The following is a 23,586-nucleotide window of genomic DNA, read 5'->3' on the forward strand; positions in this document are numbered from 1 at the left end:
AGCTATTTTAGTTTCCCACAAATAACATTTTGTAACATAGTGTGTGGTATTCTTTCCCAACCAACTCCAAAGATCATTTAAATGACACTTGAGGATAAAACATACAAATTCAGCAAAATATACATTCAAATGTTTTATTACAATATAAGCTTTATAAAATTAGTACATAATATTTTATACTAAACAATATGATACAGATTAATTATTCTTATAAAAATTACATTTTAAATAAATAGACTAGAAAACTTCTCCTAAACTCAAAGGATTTGTGCTTATATCCAAGCAATCTCAGATAAGAGCCAATAACCTAGATGACACAATTAATTAGCACAATAGTTAAGGAAAAAGTAATAAAAAGCACTAGGCCCAGGCCGTAAAGTGACTCTTTTCAATCCAAGCTTAAGTTTTCATTATCAAAATAACAAGATAATAAGCGAGGGTTGAAAAGAGACTTTTTGCGGAGTGTGATGAAATAGTAGTTAACGCAACGATTGCTTACAAATAGTGTTAACGAGACAAGTAAAAAAATTTAAGGTACGAGCCTTGGCATGTGCCTTAAAAACTTATAGGAGTGTCGTTAGCACTGTTTTTTGCGAGTTGCGTACACTACTTTACCTACTACAGAGTTTTAATTATTAAAAATCACTACTCATAACTTCTAAGAGAGGTTATGTTTTCATTTATTTATAACCTCTCATTGCCACTGACAGAGATGCAAGAAAAGGAAAGAATGCTGTATGTGAAAATTTACAATTCTACAAACTGAACTCAAACGCCTAGGTCTATTTTTTTCCCAAATTTTCACACTTTTCATGGATAAAACTCCAAAATATTTTATCATTTAGGTGATTGGCTCTTAAACTAAGAAGAAATTGAGAATATTTTCATAAGGCTTATTTCAAGGCATATTCAAGCTATGTACAAATTACACATTAGTGTGTATCCAATGAATAACTCACAAAGATTTTACTTATAACTACTATAAGGTAACGTGTAATGTTGGTATTAAATTGTATTTTTTAAATTTAAATAGATTTAAACTGTAACATAAAAGTACACATGGAGTAAATATTTAAAAGTTTAAAATCAAATTATACTAAACCAGTTGAGTATAAAACAAAATTAATGCAAGTTACACTTATTAAAAGACATGATAAGTCTTAGCTTAACTATTTTTTTATCTGTGACTGTGACTGTGGTCATGCTAGAAAAAAGTCTCAGTCACAGTAGTCTTGGTTATGATATATTGAGAAATTGTTCAAAGAACAGTAAATACTTTCAACATTGTATAAATTCAATAAAATACAATAACACATTAACATACGTTAAAAACTATGGGTGGGCGAGTACTCAAAAAAACCAACAAGGAAGAAAAGTAGGTATGGTAGCAAAGTTACCATTTGAAAACACGAGTCAGTCTTTCATAAAATATATACATTATAAAGAAAATGTAATATGCACCTTGGATTGTTTGATAGTTTAAAAAGGTTGGCATAGGGATGCTCAACATTTTTAGCAGCATAATTTTTTGATCTTGCATTTTATAGTTAATTACATGGTATATTCAGAAAGTAGATAAATGCCTTTTGTAAGAAAGTGAGAAATTCGATCCCCAGAATACCAAAAACTGCAGAGATTTTGACAGATTTCCCCTTATTTAGTACTTTTTAATCAAGTGCCACTGCCATTAAAATTAAAAAATTATCTAGCCGCAGCAAAATTGCAGACTAGGGGAATTTCTATTTACCTGGTTTGATTTACAATAAAATATACCCTTATAATCTGTGCTACCCCCAGCATAAAGGTTTGCTGCTACAGCAAAGGTAATAATGTGTATTTTTATTGAAATAGAGTTGACTGTGAGGAGTGTGTTGGGAACTGTGAGAGAGAGAGAGAGAAAGACCTAAAGGAAGATGGATGGACGTTTCGTCGCGATTGTGAAGAGAGGTGTGGATAAGAGGAGTCAAATGGTAGATGGACGAGGAGTTATTGAGGAAAGAAAATTGAGAGAGGTTGACAACTCCTCCAATCAGGAACAATAGGAATCAAAGACAATATTTAGGTATGCACGTATGGTAAACAAACAATACCCCTATTTTCTCTATAGACCTTGTATATCCAGTGTAAACTTAATAACTTCATAACTTAAATTTGAAATATCTTGACTTTTCCAACAATCTTCCCAAAAAGGCAACAATTTGGTCAAAACTTACTTAACTTACCCTCAATAAAACATTTATCTCTGATCTCAAGACTGTTTAAAGGCGATGAGACAATCCTAGGTGCATTACACAACAACATATATATCGCAGTAGTAATCGTAAGCACCAATATCATAGAGGCATCTGTATGTGTGAGTGAGGCAACTGCCGAGTTTGCGGAGGGTTCCGTCTCCACCACGGTGTGCCACTGCGGTCCGCTCTGAAACAGTTAAAGGTTAGGTTGTTACATCTATACTGCAGGGTGAACAACTTAACTGTGCCACCATTAGTATCTCAGAAACTATTATATTTGGAGAGAACATTAAATAGGGAACTTCAACTAGTTCTTAATAAAATTAAAAAAATATGAATTCCAATGTTTCAAAAATGGTTGACATTTTCCAATATGGCAGCTAACTTTTAAGTTTCTTATGGGACACACCCCGTATTTTATTAATCAATAGATTCAATAGATTCTAGATACAATTTTAAGACTTTATTATTCTTGGCATTTTCTCTCTAAGCCTACTCGTTTAGGAGCTACAGCGTGTTGAACTTTGAAAAAAAGATAATGACATAATGACTATGACCACACGGCAAGCTAATTTTTTTAAAGTTTAACACGCTGTAGCTCCCAAACAAGTTGTACCAAAAGAAAGGTTATCGGTCCTATATGTGCAAGGTTTTATTTGTATTTTGAAAATATTTATGTTAATTGGGTCAAAAATGGAAATTTAACTTTTCTTATGGAGATTTAACATGGGGCTAATTCTATATACAGGGTTAGTAAAAAGTGTGGTGACTCCCTGTTATTTTTTTAACGGCCCATACTAGAAAAACTAAACCTGGCACACCACTATGGCATGTTAAGAAGTACTTTTTGGGCATAACCGCCACTTGGTGTTAATCCCCAAAAAGGGGGATTTTGGGGAAAACTCAAAAATTTCCAATACAAAGACCCATCGAGTGACCCCTCATGTTGAAGGTCCTAGTAAAAGAAAACCATCAACGCAAATTAGAGGTCTCTATCTCAGTTCAGTAAAAAATGGCAGCCAATTGAAATTGTCATAAGTTCTCAAACCCAAAATGGGGGATTTTGGGGGAAACTCAAAAATTTTAAATGATAAGCCCCATTGAATGACCCCTCATTTTGAAGGTCACAATAAAAGAAAACTAACAACGCAAACTATAGATCTCTATCTTAACACAGTAAAATATGGCAGCCAATTGAATATAAAATTGCAAGTTATTTCCGATTTCTAAAGATTTCAATCAGCTTCCATTTTTTACTGGATTGAGATAGAAACCTGTAGTTTGCGTTGTTAGTTTTCTTTTATCAGGACCTTCAAAATGAAGGGTCACTCAATGGGGCTTATCATTTAAAAATTTTGAGTTTCCCCCAAAATCTCCCATTTTCGGTTTGGTAAGCAAGTGGCTATTAGGCTTAAAAAGTACTTCATAACATGTCAAAAAGGTGTGTAGAGTTTAGTTTTCCTAGTGTGAGCAGCTACAAAATTTACAGGGGGTCTCCAGACTTGGAAAGCCGTAAGTTAAATTTAACTTCTGAGAATTTCAATTGGCTGTCACTTTTTACTGGATTGAGATAAAGACCTCTAGTTTGCGTTGTTGGTTTTCTTTTACCAGGACCTTCAAAATGAGGGGTCAATCGATGGGTCTTTGTGTTTGAAATTTTTGAGTTTCCCCCCAAATCCCCCATTTTGGGGATGTACACCAAGTGACGGTTATGCCCAAAAAGTACTTCATAACATGTCATAAAGGTGTGCTGAGTTTAGTTTTTCTAGTATGGGCCGTTAAAAAAATAACAGGGGGTCTCCACACTTTTTACTAACCCTGTATAAATAGACATGTATGTTTATTGAAAACCTTTTTTCTCAGCTCCTGTGCATCACAGGGAAAATATATGCATATTGTTAAAAATATATTTGCCTGTAGATTTGCAGAATTCCTTAATAAATTAAAATAGGCTCAAAAATAAGCACAAAAAATTAATTTACATTTTTAAAAAATTAACATGGGCCTTATGGGTTGCCATGTTAGTGACGAAATAACAACAAAATATAAAAATAAAATCAAAACAAATGGAAGAAATTCCAATCACTTGTTTTATTTACAGTGTGGGGTGAAAATAGAGAAGTTTGTACAATATTGCACAACTTTTGGTTGAGGTTTTGACCAAAAAACCCTACTACTAGATAGAAATAGAATTAATATTTTTTTTAAATCTTATATACTTTCTATAGCAACCCAATTTTGGCCCGTGATTCAAGGGCCAACATATTTCACTTGACTTGTCCCAAAGTAAAAAAAATCTGGCTTGCAAATCCCTGAACCAAACATCATTTTTATAAATTTCTTAAACATTTCACCAACCTTGCAGCCGGTCCTACGACCTGAGGAACATATCTTTGGTCATGCTGCTCCACTAGTCTCCGCAATAATGGCTCGTACTGGCCAGGCATGGCTAGCACAGGCGGGGCTAGCGGAGCTGCTGTGGGAGCAGATGGGGGCAGCTCCTGCAGAGGTATAGCACCTGCCATGCCTCCGCCGCGACGTGCTCGCTTGCGACGCTTCACATTGCGTCTGACACAACACTGCACTGACAGAAGTAGTGTACACACCTGTAGAGACAAGTGATTTGAGAAGTTTGTAAAGATTTGGATTAATCATAAACAAACACAATTATGAACACTGCTGGATTTAGGTGGTCGCAGGAATAATGCTCATCATCTAAGAACTGACTATTGAAAAAATAAAAGCAATATATGATTTATTTTGAAAATTCTTTTACAAATTCAAATTACATTACTAATTAATACTCAGTACAAAAATGTTTACAACAATTAGTTTTGTAGGTAATATACAAACGTTCTATAAAAGCTTTTTAAATTTCACAAAGCAAAATCATTCACAAAGGAAAAATTACTCCTGTGTGTGGAAGAGAGTCATATATATATTTAATTTAGGGATGAAAAAAGGATTTTAAAATGGCTTTAAAGATAGAAAGTTACACTGGAGGACTTAAGGATAGGAAAAGCAGAGTGGGCATGCCGTTCCACACATTCCTGCTCCACTATTACATGTATCAATACATCAAGAGATTGAATGTGTATACATTACCATAGCAGTAAGGCAGCCTATATACACCAGCACCATGAGGTCTCCTCCTCTCTTCTGTCCTTTGAGCACACTACCTGCGATGGTCAGGGATATTCCTGTCAGGATACCAGCTATGAACAGCACCTGCGACAAAAACACAACTGAGCCACTGGATACCTTGACATCTCGGCGTACATCAAAGCGCATACAGTAGTTACAACTGGGATCTACTTTGATTACCTTGGCTGACTATGCTTCGCTCTGATTTAAACACCTCAGAAACCAACTGTACCGCATTCGGTGAATTTTGCAAATGAAGCTTCACCCGCTGAGACTTTTGCTGTGACTTTTTTTAAAACAAGGTTATCGCTCGGATTTGTTTTCCACATTACTTCAGGCTAGCTCTGGAGAAAGTTGTGGCATTATCACTTAGATAAAATCCATTGGCGATTGGCAGGATTCGAACCTGGGTCCTCGGGGACCAAAGTCCCGCGCTCTAACACTAGACCAGCTCCCCGAGGGAGTTACGTTAGGGTCAGGCAGGTTCACAGAACCTACTGTTCAGCCTTCCTATTGGTATCAACACTCCATCCACAAACATTTTGTTACTAATTTTATCAGTGGAATGTTTGTTAAAACCCTGAAAAACACCCATTTACTACACTCAAAACTTTTTCCACTCTATAAAACTATTAAAGAAAAGTTTGTGCACCTTTTGCCTAATGTCTCATTTGTAAAGTCGTAATTTATATCAAAATTGAAATTGAGGGGTCTTTTTTAAGAGATTTTAGTCCCAAAACATGATCTTTCTTGTAGACTGAAATTAATCCACCCACTCCTACCATGGTGAAGACTTTATATGCACTCTCTCTGATATAGTCTACCAAAGATTTCAGTTAAAATAATTGTGTTTAACATTGACGATGTACTTAACACATTTAATACTTATCCCTGTTTATTTTTACAGACCTAAGAGTTTAAATCGTTAAAAATGTCTTTGTAGATTAATATAAACATTAAAATAACTAATTAGTTCAATTACAGTAACGGTATACAGTAATCACTAAATAAATACTGATAATTAACTTATATTAATAGTGTTCTGGCATTCAACAATGAAAGAAAAGTTTTCCAAATCTAAAGTTTTAGTAAAATTCAAATATCCATATATTAAACCATAAGTACCCATGAACTTTTGAGAAAGCTACAAGTCACACCCCCATAAACCATATACTTAAAATCTAAAACACAGAGGATACGCGTCCGGTAACCAGACGTGGATTAGGCGTCCGGTAACCAGACGTGGATTAGGCGTCCGGTAAGGGGTCCCGGAACGCCATTACCACAATGATACGATGTTCAGCTATCAGTGTTCGTGGTGTAGTGGATAGAGTGCTCGACTGATATGCGAGAGGTCCCCGGTTCGAAACCCATCGATAACACTAACTTTTTGTCACAGATTTTGCTTTGAATGTAATTTCTTCTTAACTGTACATCTTTTGTTAGAATTTTTGGCATTTATAATTTTATGTTATGAAGAGAATTGAACCTTCATTTGATTTTTTTCACTATCAGCAAGTTTGGTTGGTTAGGTTAGGTTATGACAGTAACTGCCGGACGCCTAATCCACGTCCGGTTACCGGACGCGTATCCTCTGCGAATCTAAAATGTTCATCATGACGAGAAACCGTGTGCAAAACTATCCATTATTTCATAAATTGCCCTTTAAGGTCGTAATTCCTTTCTAGGGAACTTTCCATATACCTAATGTTAAAAATACCCCAGCTGTACTTATTTGTTTGTTATTCTTCCAAATTGTACCTTATTAAAATCAGGTATGATTATTTTTTGTATTATTATATTATGTTTTGTTTATTTCAGCTTAACTTAACCCTCCCAGTGTTACTTGACGAAAATTCGACAAGCAGCACACTTTGTGTAGTGTTACTTGTCGACTTTTCGACATGCAGACATCGTTTACGGCGAAGGCTCTATGACTGACTGAATCGGATTGAACTGGATCGAGTTAGGTATCGTTCTTTCCGTAATATTCTAAGCTTTCTCCAGAGGTCTGTCTCTAAGCGCTATTCATTTTAGTTCCGAAAATATTGTAGCAGACAGCTGACGTGCGTGTATTTGTAAACAGCTAGGTTCCCCCGGACCGATGACTGATGTGTTTTATTACGTTTATCATTGTTTTAGTGTTAAAAATCAAAAGTAGTGATATACGTGGTGCATTATAAGAAGATTTAAGTGGTTTTGAAGTGCTGGTTGATGATCCTGAAGAAGTAGGTAGTGATATTGATGTAAATTATCAGCCAGATTCCTAGCTATGGTTAGGCTATGCATTCTTAGCTAAACGCTATGTACTGAAATCAGTTTTTTGCCCATAACTTATTTATTTGCAAATATACTTCCTTATATTATTATATAGTTGTAATCCTCATAAAATTTAGAACAAAGTGGCTATTTTCAAATATTTATAGGCCTATAATTTATACAATTTCATTGAGCGCGAACTTATTTTTTTTTTGAAAATTTTTGAAATTATATTATTTTTACCTAAAATTTTTTTTTTTTTTTAAATGTTCCTTATGTTTTATATATAATGTTGAAGCCCATGATTTTCCAAACAAAATGGTATATAGAACATTAGAATTAACATTGTTTTAAGCTTCTCAGATCCGTTTTAATAAAACCTTGCAAATGCGCCAAAAATAGGTGGACATTAAGGCCTAAACTATGGACACTTGGAGGGTTAACCAATCAATAGTTTTAACTTATGAAGTCAAACGGGATGAAGCCTGTGGGTTACAGCTAGTTTGTTTTCAAATAAAATTCAGCTGTTTAGTTTTAGTCTACTGGCAAGCAGCTGGCATGGGAATGTGAAACAGGTTTTTGTTGGGAAATACGACCATACTTTCCCTTTTCTCATGGCTACAACCCCTGTTGGACTGCGGGAGTATCTTGACTCCCAACACTTGAGAAATGCAGTATAAGCATATTTTTATTCACGGGAGGGGGGACAAAGAGATAAACATAAACAAAAAGATGGAATGTAAAACATCAAAAGACATTTCATTTCTCAATCAGTTTGGTGATCAGTATGCAGCATACAGTGTGTGATTTATTGCAGCTGGCATCACTGACTAAGCGTGACTTAGGACACAATAAATTTAGCTGTTGAACAAACAATCAAACATTCTACATGTGTCACTCTCTTGACTTGAATTTAAATCAACCAAGTTATCTGCCATAAAAGGTCTGAGGTTTGGTTGTGTTGCATTGATTAAAGTATGCCCTGATCTATTACCTCTGAAAAAAAAACTTTAAAAATATTAGCATAATATTTTTTTTTTTAAGTCATATACCATTTAGACAGGAGCATTTTTCAGCAAAAAGTTTTTTTTGCTAAAAAATCTTTTCTTTTCTATTTTAATTTCATAGAGGAGCCCCTATAGGGGAATTTTTCTATTTCATTGTTTCAATTACCATCTATTAGAAGTATATTTTAAGAAAATTTCAAATTTTTATGTTTAGTCCTTTTTGAGATACAGTACTCTGAAAAACTGCTATTTGTAAAAAAAAACATTATTTTAAGACTCATACAACTAAAGGATGGATTTGACAGATCTCAATTTTTTTTAAGTGTAAGCACCTGTTGCATCCTTGTGGGGAAAAAATATTGAAGATATGTTTTCATCCCTTCCATAGGAAATAAATTCATAAAGTCAGCAATTTATTCTAATTGAAACCTAATTTTTCAGTAAAATTTTAGGTAATTTCCTTACAAGGTACAAAAACGTTGGTCATGACATCAATTGTAGATGGTTTAATTTAGAGTTAGATTATTTTTATTTCAAGTTGATATCTTAATATTCTTAATAAATAAAAAAGTTATTGGACTTATCGCTAACCCTTGAAAACACGTGAAATGGACAATCTTCTTACACAAAATGACCACTAGCAGCCAAAGCATTGATGATAACATTTTGGAAAATATTGTCTTGTGCTCTCCAATATATATAGTAACAGAAAATAAGCAAATAAAAATTAAATAAATTGTCACAACAAATTATTTTTTTATTGGTTGATTTCATTTGGATTGACCCGAGCCTTAAGGTGGGTTGTAAACGGTCGTTTACAGTAATCTCACAGCTGAAATCAGTCATTAGTGAGACTTGAACCATATCTTCCCAGCTGTGTGTGATGGCATTACTGTACTTGTATCATGTTATGAGCTTGTAAAATGATGCAAAGATCTGAGGTAGTTATTCTTTAATGCTACCTTCCCTTAAAATACCGGAACCTGAAGAAATTTTAAAAACTATATCAAAAGTATCAGAATTATAGTAGTGATAGTAAACATTAATTATTCAAGAAAATTATAAAAATACAAGCGAGTTCCAACCTGTAGGCAGTAGTGGCAGAAGTTCTCGAAGGCGGTGCAATGGCCCCCGCACGGGTCCACGGCAGGTTCGTGCGTGTGAGCGGTACTGGCGGGCGTGACAGCTCTGCTGCTTCCCCCTACGCGACTGTGTGTATGTGTGTGTGGGCGGGGGCCTTCTATCACATCGTAGTGAGGACTGGGCGTCCGTGCAGGGGCTGAGTACCAGTGACTGTCGGGGGGTTCTGAGTAACAGTCGGCGGGACAGTGGTACGTGCGGTCCGACGATGACTCTGAGGGTGGCCCGCCCCATGGGGTACTAAAATAGTAAAAATGCAATATTAGTAGAGATAAAAGAAAATCCTAACACCATGAGTAAGATTTTAAAACATGTTTAACGGATGCACATTATTTTTGCATATACTTATTAGGATGATGTATTTGATTAACCATGGTTTATCTTATGTGTTGGGTTTATAACCCAAAAAATTATTAGGGCCTAATAATAATAGCCTATACTAGCTGTGTACCTGTTCTACGCACGGGGATCTTATAGTATTCAGTTGAAACCTTCTTATATAAAGAACAGCAGTTGGTTTGCATGTTTTCAGATATATGCTGGCCAAATTATTATACATAACTTCATTTTATGTTGTTTGTTGTTGTTCCGGATCGGTAACAATCAATAAAAGGTACCTGTGTCCGCCGGTCGATCCTAATGTATCTTATTACAGGAGATGCATTTCGGCGAAAATAAATCGCCATCATGAGTCCTAATATAAGGTCTCGAGCTTCCCCATTAGGTGCGTCTTGAAGTTTTAAAACACATACACGAACTGTACACTTATGACGAATAAAACATAAATACACGGTAGGCCTACTTTTATTTTTACTATGGACATGTAGACGCGCGTCGGTCGTGTGCCGAGTCTCGACTGAAAACACTCATTTAAAAAATGTAAGTTTTCCAGCCATATACAACACTGATTCAAGGTCTTTTTCCCGGTTATCAAAACTCAAGAACAATTTTATACACAAAGAATCTCTATTTTCATTTACGGTTACCCTACAAATTATTGCACTTGCGATTAATTAAATCCGTTATATAAGGAAACACGTTTTCAATCTTACTTGGTTTGGATTTGCTTTCAAAACGTGATCGGAAATGGTTGCAGTATTTGTAAACAACATTCAATGTAAACATATCAGTGACAGCTAGAAGAAATAATCTTGATTCGAACAGCTGTTTGTTATTTCATAGATGAATATGTGATAAACATTGGGAGAAAACTTTACAAAAAATCGCACAAAATTGGGTTTTTAAACGTTTGTCATTTTATTTACAAAGTAGTGATGCCATATTTTAATGACTAAAGACAATCTCGCCAATCCAGTGGAATACATTAAAATGATTTGGAACTTGATAGGTAATCTCGTTTTTCAGGAGAAGGCCGCGTAAAATGGCTCTTGGGCCATAACAGACAGGAAGACAGACAGACAGAAATTTAGATGAGACTTGTTTCGCTTTCTTTAATGTATAAAACGTAAAAATAACCTTAAAGTTTATGATTCTGAGCAATGTACAGACAAAACTCTAATTTTATTTATATAGATATATATATAGTAAAATATGAAAATTGATGATTCTGAGCATAAGTATTGCTAAGTAAACTTGTAAATATAGCTGCAAGTTTTTTTCACACAAATATTTTCAGATTTTGCATTACACATTTTTACGAAGGTTTCCAGCTTTTGTGTAACACTGAGCTGTGGCACTGAGAAAGCTATTAGTTTCATGAAGGTATCTAGATTATTTATTGAACATTCAACTTAGATACTGGAGAGAGCTTTCATAATGATTCGTAGATTTTGAACAACACATTTCGGTTAAGGCTGAGTAAACTCTCAGTTTTAGGAAGATTTCTAAAAACCACCGCAGACCGAAGACTCACCGTATGTGATGAGCATGTAGAGGAGGCACTCGAGAGGTCATACTTTACATACATCTCGCCAGTAACACTGCGTCTAGAACAGAAATCGAAAATAAGTAAACAAATATAGCTTCTAAAAGAGCTACTCAATCTACGCTTTTCAGAATAACTATCATCAAGTTCTTTAGGCGTAACATCCCTAATAACAACAAATATTAAATGTTAGTTGACTAGATTAATGAAAGAATAACCAACCTTACGACTGCTAAACAAATACTGTCATGGGGTCTAGTATTAGGCCTAATGAAGCAACCTGGCTTGCCCAGGTGCAAAGAGCTATGTTGGCAAAAAGGGAAATTGTAGCAGAGGTAATTGTTTTTTTCCTTTGAAAAATTAGAACAGTGTGGAGTGCAGAAAGTCAGAACTCTACATGTACATTACAGGGGGGGGGGGATGCAGAACACCTGCAAAAGGTAACAAGTTCATGACAGTTCAGGAAAAGGAGACAAATTTAATAATGCTATTTTCTAGATTTAATGTCCTTCAAAATAATTTTTTACGTTGGTGACGTGGATCTAGTTAGTGAATAAAATTGTTTAACTGGTTGAGAAAATTCTTAATGCTGCAATATTGATTTCTACAAACTGTAAATAGTTGGTTGGTTACATATATGAATGTCCATAATTCAAAAAGCTAAAACTTCCGTCACATTAAAATTGAATTAGCAATTCCAACTTCTGGCAAAATTTCACAGCACAGCACCCTATCGAAAACATCTTTAAGAGCAAATATCCAATTGTTACAATGTTTGTGAATTATCAGATACCCAAGTGAGGGATGATAATATGTCTAGGAATGTTAGAAGGGCTTGTTAACAAACAGGCTGGAGGCAATAGACATGTAGTAGCCTAAAGTTGGACTTATCCTGAACATTCTCAGCTCTTGGGCAACATCAACACCTTCTTAATACAGACAGATAATAGACAGAAACTTACAATTTAGTTTCTAGCAAGAATCAGATAGACAACTTCATCATACATAAACTTGATATAGCTTTCCTTATTCATGATTTTTGAATGACAAAATAAGCATGTACCGTACTCCAAAATAATCTAAGATTGTTAAAGCAGGATAAATAAGTAATATCATTAAAAAATTGTTACAGCACAAATAAAAAATAATTTAAATCAAAATGCTGGGTTAAGGAGCAACCTTAGGCCTACTAATGAATAAATACCCCCGCCGCAGCAAACCTGCTGACTTTCCATTTGCCTGAATTGATTTTCAAATCTATTTAGGGCCTAAATAACATAGGTTTAACGAGTACCTAAGTTTGCTGCTACGGTACAGGGAAACTAAAAAAGTGTGTTTTTAGTAAAATATTGATAGCTTAGTTTTTAATAAATAAATTTGCTAAGTTTGATAAAAAATTGTCCATAAACAAGCAAACTACAACATTTTTTACAATATTCTCCAATAAGAATACCATGGGAATTTTAAAATTACATTTTTTTTTAATTAACTAACTGTAGTAAAAAACGTTGATATACTGAATTATTTGCTTTTTTTAAGCTCTTTTAGATGATCTAGAGAGAAATTGAAATATTTCTGCTTTTGAGGGTCAAAAATGAGAAAACCAAATTTTTTCTCATAAAATCCCCTGTAATATTCTGTTCCCATGGTCCGATCATGCTGGTTCACGAGGTCATCCAAGTTTATCTCGCATTACACCTTCAAACCAAATTTCATTAAAATCGGACAAAAATTAAGCGATCACGGACACATATATATAAAAATTTGAACGAATAGTGTTTTTGGCCTCTGGGGACATCAAAATGAAAAAAATAAGTCTGTCCCGGGCCTAAGTCTTACCGTGCCACCTACGGTAATAGCTACTTCCCTATGGGGTAATTTGCTAAAACTCAACATATTGTTACCGGTACCTACTTACAAAACGAGTATCATACATATGCACAAAAAGTTGCTTAAAAAATAATAAAATGTACCATAATGAAATAAGGTATAAAAATAGGAATTAAGTATTCAAAAATTTTATTTTATTTTGGTAAAAAAATCGGAGAAAAATTTAGCAGAGAAAATCCTCTACTATTTTTTTTTTTATAATAAAGGTGGAATGAAAGCTCAAGTTGCCCAAGCTCAGGCTTTACACACATTGCTGAAACCATTGACTATGACATTCAGTTAACTGGTACATTCACTTATCTTTGCACATTCACTTTGTTAAATGCCATTGTAACTTGATTAAATGGCACACTTATAGATTTTGAATACCACTGCAACGATCATGTAGTCATACATATAAAAACTTTTCAAAATCATTTTACATGGTTGCATGATTTAACCGACTTAAAAGGTCCCAAGATGATTGGTTTATGAGTGGAGAGTAAAACAGGAACACCAAATTGCGAATTCGTGATACCCCCAAAAATCCGATCCCGGCAATCTACTCGGTACGATAGAGAACTACTCGGTTTCGGTTGTTCCATTCGATTGTTCCCTAACAAGACAAGGTCGAAGAAGCAGGCAATGGGCAATACACGTTGGTCGCGGCTCGTTTTGAAGATTTACTACCTTTAGAACAGAACCGGTTTTGAACGCCGCGACCGCTGGCTTGTTATCATGTCACATCTGCTTCCCCCTCGCTCTCTCTCTCTCTCTCACACGCACACACACACCTACTGTGGTCTATCGGATGATTGGGTGTGTGGGGTCCTGCTGTCATGTTTCTGTTTGCTCCCAACTATTAAACCCAATTTGTGGTCCTTCGAAATTGTACGTCGAAATATCATGAATTAAAAGCTATTGTAGCCAACAATCTGTATGTTTAATAGACTGCAAAAGATTGTACCAAGCTAAAGTTTGTACTAAACTGCTAAACTGTGTACCGAACCGCAGAGTTTGTACCAAACTGTTTAGTTTGTATAATTGCAGGATTTAAGAATCAAACTACCCTATCGATCTTCAACATTACAAATTGTGGAAACTGACTCTATAATTTACTACTTGCTAATAGTATTTCACAAAGTACATCAGAGAAATTCTATTTTAATTATTTCACAGGAATTACAAACGCCAGTGTTTCCGATTACAGACAGAATATAATGATATAAATCTAGGCTATATTTTGTCTAAACCCGTCGTAGTACGGCAAAGTAGCAATGAATGTGAATAGCTAGAAAACGTTTCAAGAAACACGACTACTATAGTTCATAAATTGCAGATAAAAAATCGGACCTGGGGTTTTCACCCGAATACGAATGAAAGTTGGGTGTGGAATTCGGTAAGAAGCTTTGTGCAATTTAGTTACAGAAACTGGGATTCCTAACCAGAAATATTATATTGAAATCGCGATGACCATGGACAGATCGAGTTCAAACTATTCAAGCTATAAACAGTTTCTTGCGATTGTTGTGCAATCTTATTTTGTTAAACAACTAGGGTTTAAAAACAGTTTAAGTTAACCTATACATCCTTTGGAGTATCTTTTAAAATTACCAATACGATTTTTATAGTTGCTCAATATTTATAGCATCAAATTAAAATTTAACGATGGCAAATGTTTGAAAAATTAATAAGACATGCATTTGTCACCAAAACAACGAATCTATAACAAGCTATGGATTAACAGCGGAAATAAGTTGAAGGTCAGTACAACCTTTGGTACAACATAACGCCGTTTCCAAAAACTATTTTCGTAAAACGCTTTTAAAGACCGCATATTTTAACATTCTCAGTAAAGCCTCGATGACGTGGTTTCGGCGATGGAGTTTCGCGACGAATTATATTCACTGTAGTTAGGGGTGGACCGTTTGACACTTTACCCGCAAGGGAGGGAGCGGCCTTTGATATTTACCCAGGGACCGGAAACGATTATTACAGGCGGAAATACGACTTCTGCTTCCCAAGTAGGGGTACGATATTAGGGGAGAAACTACACACATATTATTATTCATATTACAGACGGTGTTTATTTATTTCATGGATATAACTAACTTATCAAAAATAGCGTAGGCCTAATTACGTTTGACTACACCTTCGTTTTATGCCTAGAACAAAATGGTCTGATAATGTTTCCAGACCACAATAATGTTATTTTTTACATGGGGAGAAAATTTGCGTGGTTAAGATGGTTTATCTCGTTTTTAGTGTTAATTAATACGTTTTTAACTTTTTGCAATTGGATAGGAAGTGAGCAATTCTCAGATTTATAAAAAAATAAAGAAGATTCTTAAATTGGAAATATCTGCCATGCATGTAACAAATTCAATTTTTCGCAGTTTTCTAAATTTTTTACTTCACAAAAACAGCATAATACTTTGAGCAGGTATTTTGGAGTGAATATGAATGAAAGGAGAATGTAAACTAAAACTAGATGATCTGTTTAGTTTTGTAACAAAACCACACACCCGACTGTTTAGGCTAGAGATGAATGTCACGGGCAGTTTGGTCCAGTTTTGAGAAAAAAATCTGCAGTAATTTCTCAGGGATCGATCCGGCGATTAACCGTTGGACCGTTTGATGGATCGCTAAATTCCCCTTATATACAACTGACGGCATTCTACAAGTGTATTTTTAAACCACAGTATTTCAATTTCAACACACTGTGGGCTGGCTGGCCCCCCCTGTGCGGATTTCCTCCCCTCACCCCCCGCTGTTTTATTTACTACCCTGTCAACAATGAGCAGGCACATCTGGGAACTTGGTCGAGTTTGCGAAAACTGACCGCTAAGTAGGCCTACTATGTTGGTGACAAGAGCTTTGTTTTCAAATAGTAAATTAGGCCTAATAAAGGGTGTTTTTTTTCTTTCAACCCAACCTATTTAAAACAACTACCCTGAGACACTTTTTTAAACGTCAAAAACCAGCTTATATGTTGGTTAACCTGTTTTCCTAACTTCATTGCTAAATCAGCTGATATGCATTGTTGCATAGTTATCTACGAGTTTTAGTGTTATTGGGAATTTGAATTATTTAGGCAAGCTCAAAGCGTAAGCTATTTATTGTAGGCCTATGTTGAAAATTAAATTATTTATAAACTAGAGCTCGCCCCTTGGTCGAAAACTCGACCAAAAGTTGAGCAATGATTGGAATTTCTTCCATTTGTTTTAATTTCCTATTCATATATTTTTTTTTTATTTCGTGACTATCATGGTAACCCATAAGGCCCGTGTTATTTTTTTTTAATTTGTAATCATTTTTTTGTGCTAATCTTTTAGCTAGCCTATTATAATTTATAAAGGGCTTCTGCACATCTACAGGCAAATATATTTCTAACAGTAGGCGTAGATATTCCCTGTGATGCACAGGAGTTGAGAAAAAAGGTTTTCAACAAACATGGTTGTGTATTATATAGAACTAGCTGTAACCCGCGGGCTTTGCCCCGTTTAACTTCTAAATTTTCAAGTTAATCTCGTTCGCATGGCTCAATCACGTCCTGGTTGAAGTTTGTTCGCTACGCTCACTCACCTTTAGGTTGGAGCTCGTTCGCTGCGCTCACTTGCCTTCAGGTTAGCTCGTTCGCTACTCTAACTCGCCTCCAGGTTGAAGTTTGTTCGCTACGCTCACTCACCTTTTGGTTGCAAATTAGCTGTTGTCATAAATGTAAAAGAAATAATAGTGCTGCACCCTGTTGGTAATCCTTGTAACTTTAATGCTATTGAACATCATAGAACAGAACCAACTTGTTTAATTGAAACAGCTGTTAAGATTCAATAATTCCATTTCTCATAAGGTTAACATGGGAAACTCCAGAGCCACTGGGGCGGAGCCCGAAAGGATTTTTGAAATAAGAATATGCCTATATGTTAATCGGGAATGTTAGCTATCATCATGCCAAATTTCAGCCCAATCCAACCAGTATTTTTCGCGTTCACTTGTCACAAACATACATCCACACATCCATACATCTAAACTTTCTCATTTATAATATTAGTAGGATTAGCAACATGTTAAATCTCCATTTAAGATAAGTTGAATTTCCATTTTTGATCTAATAAAAATAAATATTCTCAAAATACAAATAAAAACTGCACATAATATAGGACCGATAACCTTTCTTTTGGTACAATGCGCGTGTAAATCAGTCCAGTAGTATGGTCAGGGTGGCTGTCGTAAGTTAAAGAATTTGGCCCCATGTTTTAAATCTCCATAAGAAAAGTTTAATTTCCATTTTTGACCCAATTAACATAAATATTTTCAAAATACAAATGAAACCTGCACATATAGGACTCGTAACCTTTTTTTTGGTACAACGGTACAACCCGCGTGTAATTCGGTCCAATAAAGCTAATTCGGATGTACTGTAATTGTAATTTGGATCAATGGTCAGGCACTCAGCATAGCAACGCTGGTGGCGCTGCCTACGATTTGACAGTCAAAGCTCTCTCCGAGTACTTAACGCTTTTTACCATGCGGTTGGCATTCTGGGTTATAGTAGTATCACAGACAATATAATACTTTCCATTGTCTGTGGTAGTATGTTTTCTTTGCTATGAATCAGGGCTACAGTATATCTCTAGCCCTGGCTATGAATAGGTATGAAAGCTTTCTTGGATAGGGAAATCAATTGATTGGATAACATTTGGCGGAGATGATAAAACCTAAGGGAATAACATAGGTACAATGCGACTAGGCCTATAAGGGACAGTGTTTCATTGGAAAAGTTTTTGTCATTGATAAACATGTCGACAGGATTTTTGGACGTGAATGGACGAGAGAAATAAAACTAGACTAGGGAGAAATAACATCTACATGATCATATATGAAACAAGGAAGCCGGAGCTGGATTTATTACTTGCAAACTATGAAGGTTTATTTGACAAAAACATAGGGTCTATTCCAAACTTTGAAGCAAAACTAAACTTGAAGGACAGCTTAAGCCCTATTTACATAAACGCCAGACAGGTTCATATGGCATAAGGACAAAAGTTAAAAATGAACTCAGCCTTCTGGAAACATAAAATATTATCACTTAGGTAGACAACTTAGAATGGGGAACACATATTGTGCCTAAGTCTTAAACCCACTGGTGACATTCATATCTGCCCTGATTTCAAAGTTACTCTGAACAAAGTGGTGAAAGACAAGAAATGCCCAATTTCGAGGATTGAAGAAATTTCTTCTACAATGAGTGGAGGTTAATACTTAAGTCTTGATATAAGCTATGCACGTTTGAAAATGGATGAAGAGAGTAGCAAAATGCAAACACTAGTTACCGTACTAATAAGTAAGTAGCGTTTTTTAGTACTCATAACGGGTCGTTCAAAGTAAATGGACTAATGTTCGGGGGTTAAGCTTCTCCATGCCTGTGGCAAAAACTCATGGATTCCTTACTACAAATTATGGATGGTGTACAATGTTTTTTCGGTGATATTTTAGTCCAGGGATCAATGGTCAAGCGGATAGATTTGTCCAACTACAAAGGGTACTAGCCATAAAAGATAAAGGAGGGGATATGGACACAAAGTTACAACAAATACGATTCTTGATGCAAATTAGACAATCAAGAATCTCTACTGGGTCAAATCGTATTTCCTAATGTTTTAGAGAAATGTGAGAATGAGACTAGGCCTACCTATTTCATGATAACAAATAACAACCCGAACAGAACGGATGTAATAGCAAGGTAAATTTGGAATACACGTCAATTATATTATATAGTTTGATTCACCTATCAGGTCTAATAAAGATTGGAATGTTCAATCGCAATCGATTACCACTTAACATCTTCGATAGATTCTTCAGAGTTAAATAAAAGTATGAATGAAATTGTTTCAAGTGTTACTAGACCTATGTAGGTATATTTTTAATCACCTTCTTAATTTATTAATATTTAGCTACAGTACCGGTACATAGGCTAATTATTGAGCGGAGTGAGCAAAGCTCTTAGGCCTGTACTACACACTTTTGCTTTTTATTTACAAATAGGCCTACTCCTCCTATTTGGTACCAAATATCAACTATGGGAGATATAAATCTAAAATGGTATAAATCTATGTAGCTTTAGGGCTCTGTTTAACAACCCTATTTTATTTGGATATCCTATGTGTTGTCTGTTGACTTCTGCTGTGCATTACATCTAACTGCAGACTGTAACTGTAGCAATGTACGTAGGCCTAGGGCCTATTTGTTCTTAGGTAAAATGCCATGTGTACACCGAGAATTAAGCAATCTTTGATAACACATTGTTAATGCATCCCTTCATGATCGACAGGAGACTACTGCACATAGAGAGACCAAAATAAGTTATGATGTTCAATACTTTAATACTTTTCATTGAAATGGCGATCAAACAGAGTAGGTATTTTAAAATAGCCTAAGTATGAATGGAGATGAGTGTAGGATGAGTGGATCTTGTAGTCTTGTTAGTGACCAAGGCCGACATATTCCTTGGACACAGCTGTTAGTTAATAGCCCATACAGCTAATCAGTTCCTAGAAAGAAGTGTGTTGGGGTACAGTATTGCTTTCTCTTAAAACATCCGGCTAGCTAGATAGAATGCATATTTTTCCATAAAAATAAATTCCCCTGGAGGAAAACTCTATTCTAACACAGGCAGGGGTAAAGCCACGATGAAGACTAGTTGTTAGTGTGTCTATTGACTAAATTGAAGATAGGCCTATTTGTAAAATGGTGTAGGCCTACGGTAACCGTTGAGAGAGAAATAAATAATAGGCCTATAATAATTATCTAGAAATAAATAAAGACACATTCGTCAAGGGAGGAGTTTCTAGCAGAGACTGATCAAGTACAGTCTTCTGGTCTATGTTAACAGGTAAATATTTGTCTCCAACCATTTGGAAGCACCCTTAAGATCCAGCTATTTGCTCTCCCGACTGACTATTTGACTTGAGGTTTTTTTTTAAGTTCAAAGATAATTTTGGATAGGTAAGTTATCTAGGTCTAATCCTTTAGCAGCATAGCTTAGTCATCATCAATGTTTTCACGTTTCCTTGCAAGAAAGTCATGGTTTAACTTAGGACTAACTAATACAGTCAATGGTGCTAAGTTAAGCAAAAACTCACATTCTGAGAGTCACTGAGAAATTTGCAGCTTCAAAAGCCTTACCAACCAGGTTCGCTGGCTTCTTAAGTGCCCCGGAGGTACTAGACTTAACCTTCCTGAAACCCCTATTAACCTACTCTTAAGATGGCAAGTTATTCAATCCAAAACATAAGTTAATCACAAAGAGTGTTCACAGTGTGGTAACTTATTATGGTTGAAATAATCTCCCATAACCTAGGCCTACTGATCCCTTCACTGACCTATGTTAGTTAAGACTCTGAGCCCAACTATATATCGTACCCAGGTTATAGTTGCACTTTAGTTTACACCCAATAATTTATTACATTATACATTAACTACCAGCTGATTATAAAATGAAACTGTTCTAAACTACACCTAACCAACCATGAAATATAGGCCCTACCAAACTGCAGTAAGTATGTAGGACGTTTCTTGTAGGTAGATTGATACCTACCGTTATAATGGTAACCTTCTACTTTACAAAGAAATCTAGTGTAGGCCTAGCCTATTTCAGATTTTTAAGGGATGTTCAGAGATTGAATTCGTTAAGTCAACCAAATCGCTGACAAACAAGCTTACAGTAGGCCTACCATACAAATCAGGCCTCAGCTTAACACGTTCGCTACCACAATTATATGGAATTTAGGCCTACGTTCGCATAGACCAGCGACGCAATTGTGCGTCGACTCGTTTCTCACAATAGACCACCGACGCATATTTGCGTCAGCTGGTCACATTGAAATAGACTAACGACGCACATTTGCGTCGGTGTTCTAATGTTATTAAACAGCGTATTTCTTAGCAGCGGTCTATTGTAAAGCTCGGATTTTATCGTATCGGTCTAGAGGGATATCTGCCGCAAATGTGCGTCGCTTGGTCTGTGGATATGACAATTGGTTACGTCACACAACAGTTGGCAACATTGTTGTTTACATTGTGTATTCCGCGACATCACAGAACAGATGTAAACGTTATAACCTTTGCAGTTTTGGCTAGTGTTTAGTGGAGTTTCTTTATTTGTTTGTGTAAAAGCTTGAAACAACCAAATTTACAACGACGCTTACATGCGTCGCCTGGTCTATTGAAACGAAAATGTATGTAATCTTTTTAACTGGATTTCATTAAATAGACTGACCGACGCATATATGCGGCGTTTTAAAATTAGTTCATAACGAAAAATAAAAACAATAAGTCATTTATTGCTTACTAGGCCTAATTCGCTTAAGGTTATTATGAAGTCAATTAGTCCATTTAAACGATATTTCTCTTTTGGTCTGTCGGCAATGTTATTCCTATATCACTTGGTCTGTAAGGAACGTCATGATCATTCCTTTTAGTCTGTAGGAGTGACCGGACCGACGCAAATGTGCGTCGCTCAGTAGCGAACGTGTTAAGTTCTTAAAAGTGTTCACAGTTAAAATTGAGGGTGGAGAGGGTAGAGGACCTCCATACGAGGAGTTGGATTTCCACCAAGAATGAGCTGTCACTGGCTAGATGTTTACAACAGGTTAACCTCCTAGTTTAGCTGAATGTTGAGGTTAGACAAGATTATCAAAACTAAGCCTAACATGGGGAATATTTCCTTCCTTTGGACCGAATCGGATTGGTATTGGTAAAACAAGGAGGAAAAGGCCTAGGTTTAACTTAAGTTAACCTAGGACAGTGTCAGTTTTATTCGAGTTTTAAATGTAGGCTAGCTAAGGCTGTAGTTTCATAAGTGTCCCGCAGAACAATCCCATGATAGGATAGGCTTAGCCCTAACGTTAAAGTATTAGTAGGTCTAGACCTAGGCCTAAATTACCGTTACCTGAGAATATCAGCCAGTAAGGTGTCCTCTTGGTGCACAACTACTAAAGTACATTTCCCAACGCATTAACAAGAACTATTCACTTCCTAACAAGCATAATTTTAGGCCAACATGAAAATTGCACTTCCTTCCTACTAACCAAACTTAAGTTAACTAACTTTGCCGAAAAATGTGAGTGTTCATCTGGATTATTTATGGTAGGCCTACATCACACATCTCGATTGACGCGTTAAAAATTATTTCACTTCAACAAAATAAATTTAACGTTCAGTTATTCACGTCAAAACATACAATGTGATCACTATGGTAGGCCTGATGATAAAGGAAAATAGCACTAATAGCAAATTTAATTAGAATGGAAAATAGATCGGGTAGGGAACGGTACAGGACGAGCGGGCAAAGAATAGACTTGAACTTTGAAAAATTGACACATACATACATACACTACTCACACAAATTGGGAACTGGGAACAATCGCTATCTCACTTTTGTGAGACAGGAAAAGAGTAAGAGAAGGTATGAAGGCTATCAAACGGTAATACCGTTGATTATTGAAAACAGTTTCTTACAATATTGTAAAAAATGAAAAAAATTTGTAAAGATGAAAAAATCAAAATCTTTTGACTAATTTAAACCTTTTTTTGTGTTGTTATAGGTTTGTGATTGTTTATTGATGCTACATTCACGAAGACTAAAGGCGTTTACAGAGTGGCAGCTATGATATAACCACTGGGCAAGAAATAGGTACAAGTGGACTTGGTAGGGGAACATGTCAAGGTGCCGCTTGGAGCTCTCCATTACACAATCAAACTGGGAATCGGTTTCTTGGTACTTCGTCGCCTCAGTTGATTGATGCGTTTCTTTAACATAACCGTTACCCAGTTTGATTGTGTAATGGAGCTCTCCGAGCCGGGTCACAACTTTGCCAGATTTCCAAACCTCTCCCATGCGCACTGGACTAGAACCCTGTCTCCGTATTTGAAGATTACTGGATGGTTGACTTTGTGAACAGTTGACTTGACTATTGCGGTTTCAAAATTTCTAACTTCATCCTCAACTTTCGGTTCAAGTACAAATAAAGTTTGTCATGTTTTATAG

General features: G+C 35.7%; 1 protein-coding gene across 1 annotated transcript; it reads right to left on the minus strand.

Annotated features, from left to right (window-relative positions):
* Positions 1-118: 118 nt before the first annotated feature.
* LOC129000063 (uncharacterized) lies at positions 119-22,862 on the minus strand. The gene is made up of 6 exons (XM_054426923.1): positions 22,489-22,862; positions 11,658-11,730; positions 9,730-10,024; positions 5,340-5,462; positions 4,593-4,840; positions 119-2,421 (listed from the first exon to the last, which is right to left on the minus strand). The coding sequence occupies exons 2-6, from the start codon at positions 11,696-11,698 to the stop codon at positions 2,334-2,336; spliced, it is 795 nt and encodes a 264-aa protein (XP_054282898.1). The 5' UTR covers positions 11,699-11,730; positions 22,489-22,862; the 3' UTR covers positions 119-2,333.
* Positions 22,863-23,586: the final 724 nt, after the last annotated feature.

Source organism: Macrosteles quadrilineatus, unplaced genomic scaffold (genome assembly GCF_028750875.1).
Source record: "Macrosteles quadrilineatus isolate MER2022 unplaced genomic scaffold, UCM_ALF_1.0 Scaffold_8__2_contigs__length_117827958, whole genome shotgun sequence".
NCBI lineage: Eukaryota > Metazoa > Arthropoda > Insecta > Hemiptera > Cicadellidae > Macrosteles > Macrosteles quadrilineatus.

Coding starts and splice junctions, on each gene's coding strand:
- LOC129000063 (XM_054426923.1), bottom strand. CDS start 11,698: ATGACCTCTCGAGTGCCTCCTCTACATGCTCATCACATACG. Junction 4,841..5,339: donor TAGGCTGCCTTACTGCTATG/GTAATGTATACA, acceptor TTGTCTCTACAG/GTGTGTACACTACTTCTGTC. Junction 2,422..4,592: donor GTCGTAGGACCGGCTGCAAG/GTTGGTGAAATG, acceptor TAACTGTTTCAG/AGCGGACCGCAGTGGCACAC.